The sequence below is a fragment of the Fringilla coelebs genome (assembly GCF_963513975.1).
Source record: "Fringilla coelebs genome assembly, chromosome: 5".
Taxonomy (NCBI): domain Eukaryota; kingdom Metazoa; phylum Chordata; class Aves; order Passeriformes; family Fringillidae; genus Fringilla; species Fringilla coelebs.
In genome coordinates, this window is record NC_140033.1 from 3,786,123 (window position 1) to 3,804,623 (window position 18,501).

General features: G+C 44.9%; 1 protein-coding gene across 1 annotated transcript in view; it reads right to left on the reverse strand.

The window, feature by feature from the left end:
- PRKCQ (protein kinase C theta) overlaps nt 1-17,700 on the reverse strand; it is a gene marked incomplete at its 3' end in the record, with an annotated part of 36,146 nt that extends 18,446 nt beyond the window's left edge. The window contains exons 1-12 of the mRNA XM_084206134.1: nt 17,610-17,700; nt 16,331-16,456; nt 11,877-12,076; nt 10,620-10,680; nt 8,860-9,022; nt 8,187-8,218; nt 8,005-8,090; nt 6,785-6,914; nt 5,429-5,538; nt 5,178-5,295; nt 3,983-4,158; nt 755-928 (exon numbers count right to left, since the gene is read on the reverse strand). Coding sequence (XP_084062260.1) covers nt 755-928; nt 3,983-4,158; nt 5,178-5,295; nt 5,429-5,538; nt 6,785-6,914; nt 8,005-8,090; nt 8,187-8,218; nt 8,860-9,022; nt 10,620-10,680; nt 11,877-12,076; nt 16,331-16,448 — 1,368 coding nt within the window. The 5' untranslated portion in view covers nt 16,449-16,456; nt 17,610-17,700. The remainder of the gene's footprint in view (nt 1-754; nt 929-3,982; nt 4,159-5,177; nt 5,296-5,428; nt 5,539-6,784; nt 6,915-8,004; nt 8,091-8,186; nt 8,219-8,859; nt 9,023-10,619; nt 10,681-11,876; nt 12,077-16,330; nt 16,457-17,609) is intronic.
- Nucleotides 17,701-18,501: the final 801 nt, after the last annotated feature.

Here is an 18,501-nt window from a genome sequence, read left to right on the forward strand (position 1 = left end):
GCAGCCATGAGGCAGTGCTGCTCTGAATTTGAGATAAGAGTTACCAACCATCTCTCAGGAATGGTTAGAGTAGGTTGGACAGAGAAGATAAACTCTAAAACTTCCATGGTTTCTTTCTAGTGTGCACTTTGGTGTTAAGGCTATTGGTTGTGGCTCTGGGAAGCTGAGCAGTTGCTGGCATGTAGGACCATGAAAATATGTGTATTACTTAAATGTCACTTCAGTTTTGGTTTGGAGGCACAAGCGAGATTTCAGGAGCTCTGAACTGCAGTACCACCAGTGTCTGCTGGCATTTAACAGCAACAGGGGCAAAGAAGTGAATGACAGCATGTTTACCCTCCCAAGCCAGGGTTTCTTGAGCTGGCTTTGATCCAGGCTAGCTGCAGGACAAAGCTCCATGGGCCAAGAGGTTCAGGTAACTCATCAGCACGGGCACATCCTTACCCTGGTTGTGGGTGTGACCCTGGCACATCCTTGGCCCAGGGTACCAGGATGCAGATTTTAACAGCAGATTTGACCTCAATGACCCTTGGATGCCATAACCCTCAAATACATCATCCCAGCCCCAGACTGATGGGGGGAAAGTAGATTCAATTTCTGGGGCCGTTTCCCCAGCGCTTAATCTGCAGATCCCTTCCCTGAGCACCACTTGTTATCCCAGGTGGACCCCAGCAGGCTGAAGCCCTTCACCAAGCATCTGTATTTCAGTAAAGCATTCTCAGCCCGTGGAAGAAGGTGGCAGATGTTGTCTTACCTTGGTCTGGAACGTGCAGAAGACATGAGTGAGGAAGGGGTGCTCCCAGGCCAAGGAGAGGACTCTCTTCTCCACCATCGTGCACTCAACGTCGTCATCCATCAGCACCACGTCCTTCTTCAGGGCTTTCACAGCAAAATACTGGTCTGTGCTCTTCAGCTCGGCCAGGAACACCTGAAATGGAAACAGCTGCTCAGAAAGAGGGGTTATCTCCTCTCAGAACAGCCATGTGAGGGTGGGACCTGAGCTCCTGGGAATTCACTGGGGGACACCTAAAATGATGCTTACGTCCCCATTCTGCCATTAAGGACTTTGAGTTTGCTCCCCACACCCGGAATAGTTTCATGAAGTTGAGCCCTGGAGGAGGATGTGAAGTTCTTGGCAATTAGAGGAGCAGGATGGATGGACAGGACATGCCAGAGAGCCAAACACCTCTGATAACAGAAACCATCCTCATGCAAATGCTCCTGAGATACATTTCCTGTTTTCTGATTTCAAATAATAAAACACAGAATTTTGCTTTGTCATCATTTGAAATGCAAATACCCTGCACCAGATCTTCAGCAGGTGGAAAATGATGCCCACCAGCAGTTGGACTGGTTTTATATCAGATGTCTTTCTCTCCTTCCTCTCAGTTTTCAGGTCTGAGCACACAGGCTGGGTCCCCCATGCTTTTGCAGGAGTTCTTCCCTGAGAATGGGAAAACACTTCCCAGAGGAGTTACAACCTCTGTCTATTTTTATAGGCAGGGAAAATGAAACCCAGAGCAGCAGAGAAGGGTTTTCTAGAGACCAGAGAGCAAAGAAGTCTCTCCTGGAAGGCAGTGCCAATCCTGATCTTCACACCCACAGCCTGCTGACCCTGTTTCTATAGACTGAATAAATGTGTAAGATTCATCAAAGAGGTCTTTGAAGTTCTCTGCCAGACACTATTTACTGAGTAAGCTCAGACACGTTTTAGCCCTGACAAAAGTTTTATTTACCCTTTTGGCTACTGCTGCATTTCACTTTGTAGCACCAGACAGAGAGTAGAGCCTAGAGCCTCGCCCTGTCTCTGCACTGAATGACCAGAAATGCTCACAGTGCTGATGCTGCAGGCACCCTTTTTACCCTCGTGTTTGTGCTGGGCACTGCTCTCCTGGGGAAGCTGGGGAACAAATGTGCTGCATTGGTGACCTGTGCTGTGGCTTCCAAGGAGCAGGGAGGCAGTGCCAGACCACATCCAGAGGTGGTGGTGGGTGATATCCTCATGGATCTGCCCCTCAGCCTGCCAGGATCACACATAGCTGGAGAGACCCCTCAGGCACTGAGATGTGCACAGCCTGTCCCCTCTATGGGGAAGTGAATCTCTCTCCAAGCAAATGAGGGCACCAGGAGCGACGCCAGCACAGGAAACTCGTGGGTGAGTTTTTGTTGCAGAAAGGCATGAAATGGCCCATCCTCTCCACACCCACAGTGTGCACTTCAGAGAGATGCAGAAGCTTGCAGGCTTTGGAGTCCATGTCAGCATGAGGGTTAAAACAAGGTACAGAATGTGCTTCAATGGAGGCATTCAGGACTTGAGTAGGTGAACACCTGAACAACCTCATCTCACGAGACCTTTCTTGAGGAAGGGTTTAGATAAGAAGACCTCCAGAGATCCTTTCCTTCCAATAAAAATGTTTCTATTATATCCATGCTCTTGATTTTAGGTTAGTCTGGAAGGCTGGTTTGGGATACTCTGGTTTAGCTGGGAGATGCCTGAGCTCTGGTTCCCATGCAAACTGTGGACATGACAAGCAGACACAACACTTTCTAGTGGAAAATTTCCCTGTCCATTGAGTTGGCACTAGATGGTCTTTAAGGTCCCTTTCAACCCAAACCATTCCATGAGTTTATTTCTTTCTAGTATGAAAGGCCAACACAGGAAATATTTCACCAGTTGAGGAACTGGCTGCAGCAATTGCTCCGGATCATCTAGCAGGCAAAAAGCAGCCCTTTGTCAAGGCCCAGGTTCCCCCTTGGAAAGATGTGGGATGTGGGCAATGGGATCCATACTCCTTCTCCTTATTGGCTGTGAAAACACAATGGGGAGTCCCTCTGAAATTGCTTCTCTCAGCTTTGTGCTGGCACTCAGTAACACGAGTCCCCTCCCAGGGGATATCTGCAATGGGGAAGAACAATCCACAATTCACCAGGATTAATGAATCCACTGAAAACAGGTGGCTCTTGTTTCAAAAGCACAAATTCTTGGCTGCTGCAAAATTTGCTTTGGGCTCCAGCAGAGATCAGAGCTGGAAAGAAAGAGCAGTTAGTGCTCCCAGCTGGGACCTGCTGCTCTGGAGGGCAGAGCTGATCCACACTCAGCTTCTCAGCTCATGCTTCCACCTCCCTGTGAAGAGGGAGAGCACAGAGACCTTTCCCACCAGCTCTCTGGGGATATCCTGGATCCATCAACCTGCACAGAAGGGGAAGCTGAAACCCTACCTGGGCATTCCTGTCCTGTCATGAGAAAGCAACTAATGTGGCAGGGAGGAGATGGAGCTCAGGATTCAGCCATGCCAGAGCAAGGATTCTTTGAGGACTTGGAGATTTATCCATCGTGTGGCAGCAGGACCAGGGCAGTGACCTGGACTGGGCACTGGTGAGGCCACACCTCAAATCCTGTATTCAGTTCTGGGTCCATCCCTACAAGGGAGACACTGAGGAGCTGGAGCGTGTCCAGAGAAGGGAATGGAGCTGGGGAAGGCTCTGGAGCATAGAAGGGGCTGAGGGAGCTGGGAAGGGGCTCAGCCTGGAGAAGAGGAGGCTCAGGGGGGACCTTGTGGCTCTGCACAACTCCTGACTGGAGGGGACAGCTGGGGGAGGTCAGGCTCTGCTCCCAGGGAACAGGGACAGGACCAGAGGAAACTGCCTCAAGTTGTTCCAGGGGAGGTTGAGATGGGATATTGGAAAAAATTTCTTCAGACATTGGAAGGGGCTGCCCAAGGAAGTGGTGGAGTCACCATCCCTGAAAGTGATCAAAAAACACGTGGATGTAGTCCTTGGGACACAGTTAGTGGTGGACTTGGCAGTGCCAGGTTAGCAGCTAACCTTGGAGGTCTTTTCCAACCTAAATGATTCCATTCATTCCAACCAAGTGATTCCATTCCATGTTTTTCCCCGAGTGTCCCTTCCAACCAGATGTTATTTAGTGCCTCACAAATCGCCGTGCAAATGCACACAGTGGTGTCCCAGTCCCAATGCTTACCTTGCCAAAACTGCCCTTCCCCAGCATCTTGTGCAGGACAAAATCTTCAATGGTCAGTTTTAACTGCACTTGGTGCTCCTGCTGTTCCTGGGACTGCTCTCCCAAGTCTGACTCTATGAGAGGCTCCCCTTTCACTGTGCCCTCCACTGGAGTCTCCCAGGAGATGCCTTGTGGCTCTGCAACACACACCAAAGCATTCAAATAAACCCCTGGACAGGAACAGAAAATCCCCAGAATGCTCACAGGTATTCTGCTTAGAGGCTTAAAAGGGTATTTTAGACTAATGGAAGTGTGGTGGCCATCTCTGAGTAGATTGGCTCTTCTCCCACTCTGTTTCCAGAGGAAACTTTACTCCAGTGGAAACTGCTTCTTGTTCATTTGCTTTTTTTTAAATTTACAAACTACTTTACAAACTCCTTCATCTGTCTTTCTGTTTTATGGCACCAAATCCTTAATTTCTGACCACCTGTCTGCTCCATTGTGCTGCTTGCCATTATGATGCAGCTTCATTTTTCAAGGTATTTTCAAAACCCTAGGCAAAGCTAGGTGAAAAGGTGGGATGGCATTTTCATACTGTGCTCCTGCTCTGGATGTGAAGCATTCCAGATGAGCCATTCCAGCCAGCCTGGAGAGGAATCACTCTGAGTTTTTTCAATACTCCACTAACCTGGATTTATAAAAACTTGTAAGAGATTTTGTCCCTCACTGGATTTATCCTGTTGCTGCAACTGCTCTAAAATGCTGAACACTACTCAGCAGAAAAACTGACCCACATGTGAAACAGATGTGAAACCACCTGAGGCTTTACTGTTTCACATCAGCACAGCCAGTTCTACTTGTAGAACAGAACACAAATAAACACAGATGGGGACATCATTTATTTCTCCTTGGGGTCCAAAGGGCACAGTCTCTCATTTACCCTCCCAAACATCTGCTCTTGTACCACAGAGAGCTGTGACACCTAGATCAGCTCCTAGTGAGTGAAGTGAGGTCTATCAGTGGTTTTCAAAGCTACTGGAATTCAACCTCCACCCAAAAATATGAAATCAGAAAGAAAATTGGCCATGGTGATCAGAAGGATTCCAAATATCCTGTTTAGAGCTTGGCAATAAATTCCCCACTCGTGTCACCTCCAACTCACCAGGTACCAACCAAAAACAACAAAGCTCTCCCCTGTGTCATCAGGAGGAATTACCTTTTTTTCCTGATGCTGGCAAGGCCTGAAGTGGTGTCACATCCTTCACAGGAACAGGGAAGCCGATTTCCAGAGGTCCATCCCTGGAGATCTGTTCACTGTCCCGCTGGCAGCGAGCCTGGGACACAGAAACCAGCAAATTTTTGAGACAAAATCACGTGCCAAGCTTACGAACAACACTGTGACTTCTTGAGAGTGACTCACAAAAGCCAAAATCTAGAAGAGCATCTAAAAATGCTTAAACTATTTACCTGCTGAGTGCTCTCTATCATTGCCAGAGCTTCAGCCATCAGTTTCTGGTTCACTCCACAAAGATTTGCTACTTTTGCCTGGCACTTGTGGTGCACGTTCATGCCACATGCTGAAAGAGAGAACACGAGGTGTCAGGACAATGAAGTCTGTAAAGGGTTGGGCAGGAGCAAGTGTTGGGCAGGAGCAGAGATCTGCCACCTGAAGAGTTCTTGAGATGGCCCTCAGCTAGTTTTTTGGTTCCCTATGGAGACTATTTTTTGTATTTTCTTCTGGCCAGAGGTTGCATTTCCACACCCATCAGCCTCTGCAGGTACAAGCTACTAAAACTACGAGCCATTTTCTCAGAGATAAACTGTAATCACAGAAGAGAATCCTCCCATTGGTTTGGAATGATGAAGACAGTGAAATGTCTTGGGTCTACAGTGGAACTTGAGCTTGCAAGTTCATAGTGGGGGTGATTTGGGGAGAAGATCAGTGTCACTGTGATGTTCTTTGTCCCTTTGGGAAGAAACTCATCATCCTTCTGGATCAAATATGTCTCAGCACATGGACAGTTGTCCTCATTCTTGAAGAAAGATCCTCCTTGAAGGACAGTCCTGTTGACCACTCCTTCACTCTCCTGGGTGCTGTCAGGACCCAGGACATTGCTCTGGCTGCCCTGGAGGACTTGAGACCCTGGCAGGGGGCTCAGAGACCTTGGCAGGGAGTCACAAACACCTGTGCCTTTGATTTTAGCCATGGAAACAATTACCAACTTTGTGTGAAGAGTTACAAACCACAAGGGTTTGAGTAGAATGATAATGAATATGTCACAGGGTGAAAAAGCAGAATTTTGGGGATTTAGAATGGGAGTTCAAGAGGCAAGATGGAGGAATCAGGGTGTGTTCTGTCCTTCTTCGTCTTGTCCTCCATCTTCTGCTGGGATGGTGACACTTCTGGATTGGTTTAGAGCCAGACTGTCTAACATAGGTGATGGGTACTGGAAAATTATTGTAAATAAAGCACATATAGTTGTCAGTATAAAAAGCCAACACCAACCCAAGGGCAGGGACTGTGCCACAACCCAACCTGCTGGACAGACCTCAGTGGGTCAGAGAAAGAATGGAACAGATAAGAGAAAATAAACAACCTTGAAATGCAGAACTGACGAATATCGGCTTCTTCTTTGGCCGCAAGGCTGGGAAAAAAGACTTTTAATACCTTGGGGTCATCTCCCCCACAGAAACCCTCCTGGTGCCACCTCGTACTGCTTTTGCAGAGAAGGGCGATAAATGAGATTTGGATTTTCACATTGCCACCCTCCAAAGACCACGACCCCTCCCATGCTCAGCTGGTGCCACCCGGGCCAGACTCACCGTCACACTTCAGCCCCTGCCGTGCCAGCCCCCAGAGGAGGGTGCCACAGTGCTCACAGAAGGTGGGGCTCTTGTAGTTGTACACCTTGAAGCGGTGGGGCATGTCGATCTTGAACCTCTCCTTGTGGAACTGCAAGACAAAAGCCAGGCTGAAAATCCACTCCTCGGCTCGGTGTGGAAAGCCAAACGTGTGCCACGGAAGTTGGCTTCTCTACTGTTCTTTTATCCTTGAGTATCCTTGACTGCCAAGCAGAAATTATCAGGCACATGAACCCAAATTTTGATACATAGTGACTGCAATTCAGAGGGAATTGGGTCATTCCATCCCTGGCCTTGACCAAAGGACAGCTTGTGGCTCATTAACATACCCAGGCGCCCCTGATGCTCAGTGGGAAAACACTGGTACTTTTAAAAATCATTGACCTCATTCTGCAATGGATGCCTACATTTGTTGCCATGAATCACTCCTTGGAAGAGCCTGTTGTAATTCTTTTAGTATGAAAGGTGATGACAAAGTTGGTTACATCTACCCTGGAGGTGTCAGGAGAGAAGGGAGAGCAATCTCATCTATAAAAATTGTAGAAGGACAACAGGAGCCAGGGTGGGACTGAGAGTAAACATAAGTTGTAGGACATAAGGTGAAGGGAATAGTCCTATCAGGAGTTTAAGATCTGTTTTTTGCCTACCAAAAAGAAAATTTTAGAATTGACTGACATGAGAAAAATAAAGCAAATAACAGTGGAGATATCAGATCTCCCACTGACTGTTTCAGATAACACAAGCACAGATTTGCTCAGGCACAAATCTGAAAATTCACCCTCATGTCCAGCGTAACAGTGGATAGTGAAGAGCTTTCTCCAGGAAATCTCTACCTCGTGTCCATGACTTCCCTCTGAGTTTTACTTTATGCATTAGAAAAATGTCAGTTTTGATTCAGCAACTGCTTATCCTGCAGCTGCATTTGAGTAAATCTTAAGTAAGAGGTGATGAAATCACTGGGAACATAAAAAGCAAAGGGCACAGATCAGGTCACAGAGTCCTTAGCTCAGTAGGTCCTTTTGCTTCATCAGAAGTTGCTTTGCAGTGGTTTAGGAGAGATCTCAAGATATTTTAAAGGGAATCAGAAAAATAAAATAAAATAAAATAAAATAAAATAAAATAAAATAAAATAAAATAATAACAACAGCAACAACAACAATAATAATAGTAATACAACCTACCATTGTTTCTCTGCTATTGATTGCTGATCCTGTACACTTGGCTATCACTTTATCAATGCACTTCTTATGAATGGCAGCGTTACATTCTGCAACAGCAAAGGTGTCATGGTGTTAATAAAGAAATTCCTTAAGAAAAGATTAAGTAAATAATGACAATAAGAAAACAAAAGAAAGTTTCTTACGTCTGCATTGATAGCCTTGTTTATTCAGACCCCTGAAATGAACAGAGCAGTGGTTAATCCTGAGTTGTCTGAAAGCCTCAGTAGAAGAAAGGAGAGCAATAATTATCAAAGAAGGAGAACAAAATGGCTTTGCTTTTTATCACTCTTTGTAGAGATTATTTAATTTCCTTATCCTCATTTAATCTAATGGTGGAGTGATTCTCTGTGGTTCTCACAGCCTTTTCAGCACACATTCACATCCTGAATTTCATGATGGCCCAACAGCAAACTGGACCGATGAGAAATACCTGTGCATCTCGCCAAACCCAAAATATTTGTAAAAAATAAATTAAAAAGTAAGGGGAATTTTTCACAGTTGGAATTACAACTGCAAACCACATCCTTAATGTGATGCAATAACTCTACACATGAGAGGCCAAGGGTCTTACAGGAGGGGCACAAATATTTAACAGGGAATCATGGAACCTTTTAGGTTGGGAAAGGCCTTTAAAATCATCCAGAAAAGACCTTTAAAATCACCCAGTCCAACCATGAATCCAGATCTCGCCCATGTTTCCCAAATTGACCCAAATTTCCATGTCCAACACCAAGCCACGTTCCCAAGTGCCACAGTGACCCCAGAACTGGCTCCTGGGGTGAAAAGGAGAAGAAGCCCAGATGCTTTTCCATTTACCATACAAACTCGTGGCACACAGAGCAGAAGGTGGGCTGGGGAAAGAAGGTGGCTGTGAACTCGTGGCACTTGACATTGTGGATTTTGGCCTGTTTGATGGCTCCCCTGCGCTGGTGCAAGGAGAAGAAGCTTTCAGTCTCACAGTCAGCCAGGTCCTTTGCATCTGGGAGGAGAGGAAAGGTATTTAAGTGTACCCTGTCCTGGTCAGGTGCCTTCAGAAAATGCAAATTGCCCAAATACTACATGACTGAAGCTGATGATTTACTCATGGTAAATCAAAGAAATACCATTTGATGAAACCCATTTTATGAAAAGTCTCATTTGGATGGTTTTTATCCACCATTCCTACCAAAAAATTACTTTAGACTTGGGACACTGAGCTCTCTTCACTATTCATAACATTGCTCTTGAAACCTAGAACAAAAATTCCCAAGGAGAGGTAATTTAAACATAAAATTCTGACTTTGTATGGCACTGAAGAAGCCCACCCTAAAAAGGATGAAATTACATAAAAATTCATAATTACTGATATATGGACACAAACACACATGTGTATGTGTGTGTGTATATATATTTATGGGTATTTCACAGAATCCTTTCTGTGTGCATATACATGTGTCAGTAAGCAGATATTTATGTCCCAGGATATTCTTGTTATTTTTTCCATGCCAAAGCACTTGCCTTGCTGTTTGCTGTGCCCTTGCTGTTACTCACAGTTATTTAAACTTTTTGGGACAGCAAACAAAACAATTCTGACTTCACGTGTTCTTCTACATGTGCTTGTGCCTACAAATCTTACATTCAGAGAGAAAATCGATCTCTGTTTAGTTTCACTAAACAGAGTCACTCAGGTAACCTGTAGGAACTGGCTCCCTGTGTGATCTGATGCTGATCTTGATATTTGTTATAGAAGCACAACTCACATTTTCTCTTCTTTGGCCTCCCTAACACCTTTTAACACACAAACAGCAGTCCAGTCTACCTTAAAGGTAGGGATGGTTAAGAAAATATCAGTATGGCTGTGGCTGCTTTCAGTGCTTCTCTGCTTCTATAAATGGAAGAACCTTCCAGATATCTGCACCTCACAGCTACATCCTACACCTGAGGATATGAGAACTCTGGCAACAAAGATGGGAGAATAAGACCAAGCATTTGAATCAAACCCATTTCCTTCAACAAAGCAGAATGCAGCCCTTTCTACAAGAAATTTTCCCTAATAGCCAACCTGAGGCTGTTCCCTGAGGCTGTTCCCTCTCCTCCTGTCCTGGAGCAGAGCCCAACCTCCCTGGCTGTCCCCTCCTGGCAGGGAGTTGTGCAGAGCCACAAAGTCCCCCCTGAGCCTCCTTTTCTCCAGGCTGAGCCCCTTCCCCAGCTCCCTCAGCCCTCCTGGTGCTCCACACCTTTCCTCAGCTCCATTCCCTTCTCCGGACATGCTCCAGCCCCTCCATGAATTTCTTGCAGTACAAAAAGCAGAATTATTTCAGAGGGAGCTGCCTCCTTATGTATCTGTTCTGTCTTGTTTAGCATAATGGCAATATCTGCCATTTAGTGGTAAAACAGCCAAAAAATCTGCCTTGCAAATCACAGAAGAATAGTCACCACACAATAAAAATCACTTTTCTGGAGGTTTCATTTCAAGCAGTTATGTTTGTTGTTATGGATCAGCCAGTAATAACATAGGCACTGCTTTTAGTGAAGACACCATGCCTGCCCCACAGCCCAGAAATCACAGCTATAAATTAAAAAACAGAATCACTTGCCACTAATTTCCAGGAAGTATCTTGCATTCATCAGCATTCGCCCTTGAGGCTTCAGTTCTAGCTGGTTGAGATAAGTGAAAAACAAGACAAGAAGTCCATTAAACAGTCATTCAGAGAAGGGAAAATCTTTTCAGATGATTTTCAAGCCATCTCCTTCTCCCAGTGGGAACTGATGAATAGCAATGAATGCTAATTTTCAGGTTGCTCATACCCATGTGAGGCAACAAGATAGGGTAGGAGCAACTACAGAGAGAGGAGGGTTGATCACATATCAAACACTCAGCAGCATGACAGGAGACATGAATGAGATTAAACCACAGATCCACCTGCCTGTAGATGTAGGCAGTTTTTTAGACACCAAATTAGGAGCACCACTATCTATAGAGAAAACTTGTTCCCAATGGATCCTGCAAGGAGAAAGTGGAAGCAGTTCAAAAAACCCAGCCAGCTTCAGACAGGTGATGCTGAAATCTTTTGGGCACTCAGTTCTGCAAGTCTAACTTTTTTACAGTCAACCTTAGGGATGTTGCAAATTTATTATTGTAGTGCCATGGTCCAGGTGAGGTGTTGGGGCTGGGTTGAACTCAATGATCCTGAAGGTCTCTTCCAACCCAGTAATTTTGTGGGATTCAGGCATTTTTTGGGGCCTCCCCTCTGGACTTGGCAATTCCCACCAACCTAACTCATCATCCATAAGTGCCTTTGGAACTCTGAATCCACTGGACCATGTGTAAGCTGGATATGGCATTTTAAAGATTTCTGCCAGGATCTTTCTTGCTTGGACTAGCAGGGAACACAACCTTACATTCAGCATTCTTGTGAAGACTGTTCAAATTTACGCCACCATAACTTCAGTGATTTTTAAGGAGTTGCTCTGACATAACTCTGAACTCAGGCAGCTGTGAATCAGCTACTTGATATCAGATAAAATTTTTAAAGCTGTTTCCCCAGAGAACATAAAATAACTCATGTTCAGCCAGTCATACTAACATTTGTTCCCTGTGGGTTTCCTCAGCACAGCTCATCTGAAGCAGGATCCTCACTAGCACAGGACAGGTTTCAATTAAAATAAAAGTGCCAAGCTCTTCTCTTTTGACAAGTCTCTCCCTCAAGTCACCCCCAAATAGTCTCAAAACATTATTCCAGCCAGTCCCCACTGTGCTGCTGGTGACAGCCACAGCCTGGCATGGACACAAGGACACCCCCTGACCCTGGAGCACCTCCCCAGCACATCCTGCAAAAGGGAGTGATGCTCACCCATATCTCTGTCTTCCCATTGCTCTTTTTGCACCTCTCTGCCAGCACCTTCAGCTCCACTGTGGTCTCTGAGACCATTTCAGCACTTTTGTCCTTGACCACAATGTGCATGACCCGGCCATTGTTGATGTGGGCATCAAAAGTGCTGTTCCAGGGTGGGTACATGGTGGGCTTCTTCTGCACATACACTTGGCCATTCTCTGTTGAGAGAGAAAACACAAATCTGTGCAGTGAGGGCAGTTTATGAGACCAAAAGCAGATTTCTACCCTAAAAAAGGTAATTTTCACTCCAAGTTCTGTTGAGGAGATCTCTAATGCTGGCTTCAGCACCATAAATACCCATTTCTAATCCTATCCCACACAACTACCTTGTTTATCATCTGTCCCAAGAAACTACAAAATGAGACAGGTTTGCTTCAAACCCCCAAAAGCTGGGTGCACCTTGGGATTAATGTCCAGACAAGCAGCCAACTAAGGGATGTTAAAACATGAACCTGTAACTATCCCACAGGGATTGGAGTTTTCAATGAAACAAACTTTCCCCAATGCTTTAATTCCTCTTCCTTCACAGCATCTTAATATGATGATGGGTAAAAATACAGACATCTCTGAGGTTTGCAGAGGTTTCTCTCTAACTGGGTCTCTCTGAAAAGAATCGCAGATTTATTTCTCTCAGAAACAGTTTTACTTCATACAGCCCTGTAAAAGTCTTGGATGCTTACACAAGGTAAATTCTATATCACAATTACCCTTCACAAACGTTCAACCCATCAAATGCTGAAACTGAAGGAATAAGAGAAAAAAAGCAGCAGACTGTGACCCCTGTGTAAAGGCCCTGCTGCTCTTTCCAGTAATCCTAGATGGAAAAGAACATGCAGCTGGAAGATAACACCTGCTGATGAAAATTTTTCCCTAAATGAGAGGACTAATTCACAAAAAATCCAAGACAAAAATGAGACATAAACTTTCCAGCATCCCGGAAAAGAGAAATCTCAGTAAAGGACCATCATTTCTTTGCTGCATCAGTGAAAAAGCCACAGATGTGAAACACAGCACTTGCAAAACAAGTGCTTTCATTTGTGTTGCACTCCAGGACACCAGGCTTAAATAAACAAGCCCTGGAATGTGAATGAACTGCCCAATATACGGGATCAGACAGTCACCCCTGGTGCGTCCTGCTGACGGCTGTGGAATTCTGCCAGGGATTAATCTAACCCCAGGCTCCTGAAAAATGAAATTGCAACTGTCTTTCCCGGGGAGCAGCTTCCACTGTGTCTGGGAGAGCTTTTCCTGGAGGATTTGCTGAGTTCAAACACGGAGCAGGAGCCTTCATGAAGCAAATGTCACCAAGGCAGGTGGCAAAATGGCACCCGGCCAGGTGGCTTGTGAAGACAGAAGCCACTTTGAAAGGGCAGACTCTTTTTATATCTCAGAGCACATATAATTTCTGAAATATTTTGTCATCAGTTATAAATTGCTGTAACACCTCCAACTGTACGGAGGTGTGGTTTGGTTTTCAGGTTTTCTTTGGCTGTTGGTTTTTGTTTTTGGTTTTTTTTTCAGGTTGCATTATAATGTGACAAGGTTCCTTTTACAAAATAAGCAAGTGGAAGAATGTAAAAGGCTGCCCAAGATCTATCCAGAACTTCTGAAATTTTTCACTGTGGTCTTGCTGTGACATCCCTGTGTCCCAGAGGATGTTCATCACTCCCAGATCCCTGGGGACCAATGACCTTTTTGTTCTGGCTGGTTGACAAGGGACAGCCTTTGGCATGAACCCAAAGTCAAACTCCCTGATTTTGGAAACACACTTATCATCTACCACTGTTCTGTTTGCAAAAACCCAGCCAACCAACCAAACAAAAACAAAACCAAAAAACCCCACACTTTGCCAGTGCTAAACATAGAACCACAGAATGGTTTAGGTTGGAAGGGACCTTAAAAATCACCCAGTTCCATCCCCCTGCCATGGGCAGGGACAACTTCCACTAGACCAGGTTGCTCCAAATCATGTCCAACCTTGAACACGTAGGCACGTCCTGCCCTGCTCAGCTGTCATTTCTGCTCTGAAAAACTTCTTCATGGCCAAGTATCAGTGCACAAGGCCAGGATGATTTGCATCTCTCACCAGCTGTGCAGCTGGTCCACTCCTACTCCTTGGTCAAGCCAAAATTTTAGCCAAAATTTGTATATCAGGCATATATATATATATATATATATATATATATGTATATATATATATGTATGTGTATATATATATATATTTTTTTTTAACCTATTACAACTGAGTCACAATTGCTTTGTTAAACCAGGGAGCTGGAGAGCAAATTATGACCAAAAGAAAAATGATCATGAAGCAGGGATAAGACACAGTTTAGTGGTGGAACTGGTAGCCTTGGATTAACAGCTGGACTTGACGTTATTGGAGGTCTTTCCCAATCTAAATGATTCCATGATTCTACCTCAAATATATTTGGCTAATGGTTGTCTGGAGACCTTTTGCCTTCTTGAAGCCTGTTAGAGCATGACAGCTCCTTGGGATGGTGACGGAGAGCATTCCTGGAATTTGGAGTCAGGCTCAGCTCCCTGCACGTCAGCCAGAGACCTCTGAGTGGTCTGTCTGGTCAGGGGGAGCTTTTCCAGGGTGTGAATCACCACACTCCTCATGGATGTGTTCCTCAGGCTGGGATTGCTCACACATCAGTACCTGGAATTACAGGGTGGATGGATTCTGTGGTGGGCTCACTTTCCTCAGTGCCCCTAAGGCAAAGGTGTCCATCCACACATTTAAACACCCTCCAGCAGATGAGCACCTCCCACAGGTGCTTCAGCCCCTCTCCCAGGAGGGGAGTGTGAGGTGGATCAGCCCCAGGAGGTTCCCAGAGGAGATGAGTGCCTCTGGCTGTCACACCATGCTCTGAGCCATCACCAGATGAAATTTCATCCCGGCAAACAGAAATCTCCTAATAGCAGAAAGTCACTTTCCTATGCTCAGCCCTCACTGATGGAGAAAAGTTCCCTCAAACACAATTTTTTACTTCTTGTTGGTAGAGAATTTATTATAATAATAATAAAATTATAATTATTACAATAATAATGAAAAATAAATATAATTAGTATAATGATTACTGACTCTGAGGAGCATTAAAATTATGTCCCTTAGAAGATACTTTTGTGTTTGTTGGACACCAGAAAACACTTTCAGCTCTGTGTTAGACAAATAAATACAGGACTGTTCTGACCAAGTTAATTTTATTCACTTTTGAACTGACACAGATTTCAATTTGAGTTATGGCTTTCAAAAGCCTCATTAAAGCAAACAGCCAAGCTCTGCACAGAGCTAAAATAGAATTCATTTTCTGATAAAAGTGAGATCTTAGGGATATCTTGTCATGCAGTATTTTCTTTCCTTTTGAATTTACTATTCACCAAATCTTCCATTATTATTTCAAGTATCAGTGAAGGCAAGACAAAGTTCAATGTGATAAATGCTGACTCTTAAACAAAAAATGAACCCCAGAGAAATACTGAACTATTTTAAAATTCTATTTTTTTTAAACTACTTTAACATCCTCTGGACCTTACAGTCTTGGGGATTCTCAATAAACAGGGATTTCTGAGTGGATTTTATTTTTCAAATAATCACAGCAGTCAAATTAGAAATTTATCAAAGATTTAAGCTAAATATCAGCCAATATGAGTAACTGCCTAACACTGAAGGTCTTGCTCTTCATGATCCTTGGAAAGCACAAGTGGAGAACTTTTCATCCTTTTACTGGAATTATTTTCATGCATAAGATATATAATGAATGTTTTATGAAGGAGGACTCATCGGTGTTGTTCAATCAGGATAAATGTGCAACAATCCATAGATCCAGACACAGGAAATAGCTTCTTGGGAGGTTTAATTTTCAAACATTTTACACAGCACAGCAATTACACAGATAAGTTAACTGTTTCTGCAGAGACTGGGCTGTTTGAGTACCTTTTTTATTTTTTTTTTTTTTTTTAATTATGGAAGTGGCTGGCTCTGTCAGTTTCTCCCAAAAAAGTCATTAACTGCCAGAATATTTTATGTTGCTCAGATTTCACCTGTCTGGAGTCCCACTGACAAACCAACAACTGGTCTTGGAAGGGTGAAACCAAATACAGCTCAGCTCATCTGCTCTGTCACATGCTGGGGCTTGTAGTGCAGCTGATAATATCCTCAAATTGGAGATACAGATTTGTTTGGCACCACTTTAAAATCAGATTGCCTTGCAGACCGTGCCAAACCCAAACTTGAGCTGTGCTGGGACACACAAAGGGCTTCACAAATCTTTATAAAGTGAGGCTGGAAATGGATGATCTTTGAGGTAACCTATTTTATGGGTCATTCTAGTTACCCACACACAGGAAAAGCACAGACACGACTTAGAGAAGCCCCCATCCACGCTCAACCCCTCCCCACTTACCTGACTCCACGGCTTCTTTAACCATCACGGCGCAGTAGGGGTTAATCACCTCCCCCTGGGACGGCAGGTAAGGGCCACTGTCATAGTTGGACAAACCAATCCTCAGGAAGGGAGACATGACAAGTCCTGTGCCAAACAAGAGACAGGCAGCACTTGGGAGAGAGTCGAAAACTTCCCCTGGTTTTGACCAGCCCCTTATCTCCGTTGGGCAGTGGGATGCCGGCCGCTAGTTATCCATCCAGCTGGAGCCTCTCTGACTTCCTTCCACGGACTGAGCCAGCACTGCTGGACGTGCCCAAGGTACTGGAACTCAGCTCTTGGCTTAACCACAGAGCTGAACTCATCACAGGGCTGGGAAAACCCACAGGAGCAGCCCGGAGCACTGCTGACTTCACGCCGACCGCCGGGAATGAGGATGACAACGCGCAGGAGTCACAAATCAGAGCTTGCTTGGCCTGGGATGAACCTCTGCTGTAATTGATGTTGAGTCACATCAAGAACCTGAATGCTATGGGAACAGAGAGGGGTTTGGGAGTACTCTGTTGGAAGCCTGCAAGCTGAATGTGAAACTGTGAAATAGCTGTGCACTATTTATATATGGCATGGGAAGGAGCTCAGGCATTCCTGGGTGCTGAACTGTATTCACAAGTGAAGCTATAAAGAGAAAGTTCAGCTCATATGAACCACACTGTATAGACAGTGAAACAAAATACACCACCAGAAAAAAACAGCACCTCAGGATTTATTTTAAGCAGCTGAAAACAGAAACAAATACAATCAAGGTGCCAGGAAACACTACCAAACCTTTGGGTTGGAACACTACAAAACTTTCTCTGCAAGGTCTTTCAAAGCCTTCAGAGAGAAGATTTAGTGAAACCAGAAATTATTAACTGCTGTAGCCAGTGCCCATCATTTTACCATCTGGGCCCCAAACTGGGATTTACCACCCAACTTTTGTCTCATCATCTGAGCTTGTCATTCCTGGCTTCCCTTCCAGTCAATGGGGAGCCAGAGGCACTTTGAGCTCAGCTGCAGATGTCTGTCTTGGACCACCAGAGTTAAAAGCCATCAGAGCTATCAGCAGCTGTTATCTGTCAAATATATTGACAAGGACACATTGTTCAAGCACAACAGCAAAAGGATGAATGACTCGTGGTGTGGGATGCAGCCAAGTCTCTTCTGCATTTTACACACAAAAATGATCTTTCTGAAGGGAAGCTTCTCTAGCCCCACATGGAAGAAGTTCCAGGTTTTTTTGCTGGGAATAGCAGTTTCTTACCTGCAAATGGTATTTTCCTGACAGACAAGTTCAGTCTCTGAGAGGGGCTTCTCTTTTCATCACTGTTGTGGACAACATGGAAAGGTTTTTTCCAGCTGAATGAATATCTGCTTCTCTGGCCAGGCTGACTTCAAAACCTGCCTCTCTGTTCAAGGACACAGGAGGCAAGACCATCAAGGAGAGAGGAGAACTTGAGGAACCAAGATGTAGCCCTTTGCTTGAGTGTCTTCCCTCTTCCCCAGCAGTGTGGAATGATGAGTTTCCATCAGCCCCTCGTACAAAAGTCTGGGGCTGCTACAAAACCCAGAACAACTTTTCGTCAGCACATGGCAAGGTTGCAGGTTGTTACTCCACTTGTATCCTGGATCTCATGAGATCTTCCTCCTGTTTTATAAAACAAAGACAAACTGCTGCAGTTATTGCTGGGACTGGAACACCAAATCTTCTGGCTGAGTGTTCACAAGCACTGAGCACTCGCATTCCAACATTTTCCCGACACAGATGGCTCATGAAGCCAACTGTCCCTGCTCTCTGACAAAGAATTTGCCTTCCCAGAAGGTTTCCCTAAATTTACTACTCTACATCAGGCCAATTTATACAATAAACAGCATCTGAAGACTCTCGTTCCCATTTGAGCTCCTGGCTGTGTTAGCCAACAAGCAGGCTGAGTTTTCAGGAAAACAGCAAAAAAGTCACAAACTCTCCTGGATACTGCACTTAAGAGAGAAGAAAACCATCAGGTGTCTAGGGAAGAGAGAATGGGGCAGAGAAAGAGAAAAATGTCCTGTGACTCCCGTCTGTTGTGCATCTCTAGGAATGCAGAGGTCATGGATCTCTGCACGTGGCATTGCCCTGGACTAGGAAAACATCAGAGCTTCTGCAAAGTCCCAGA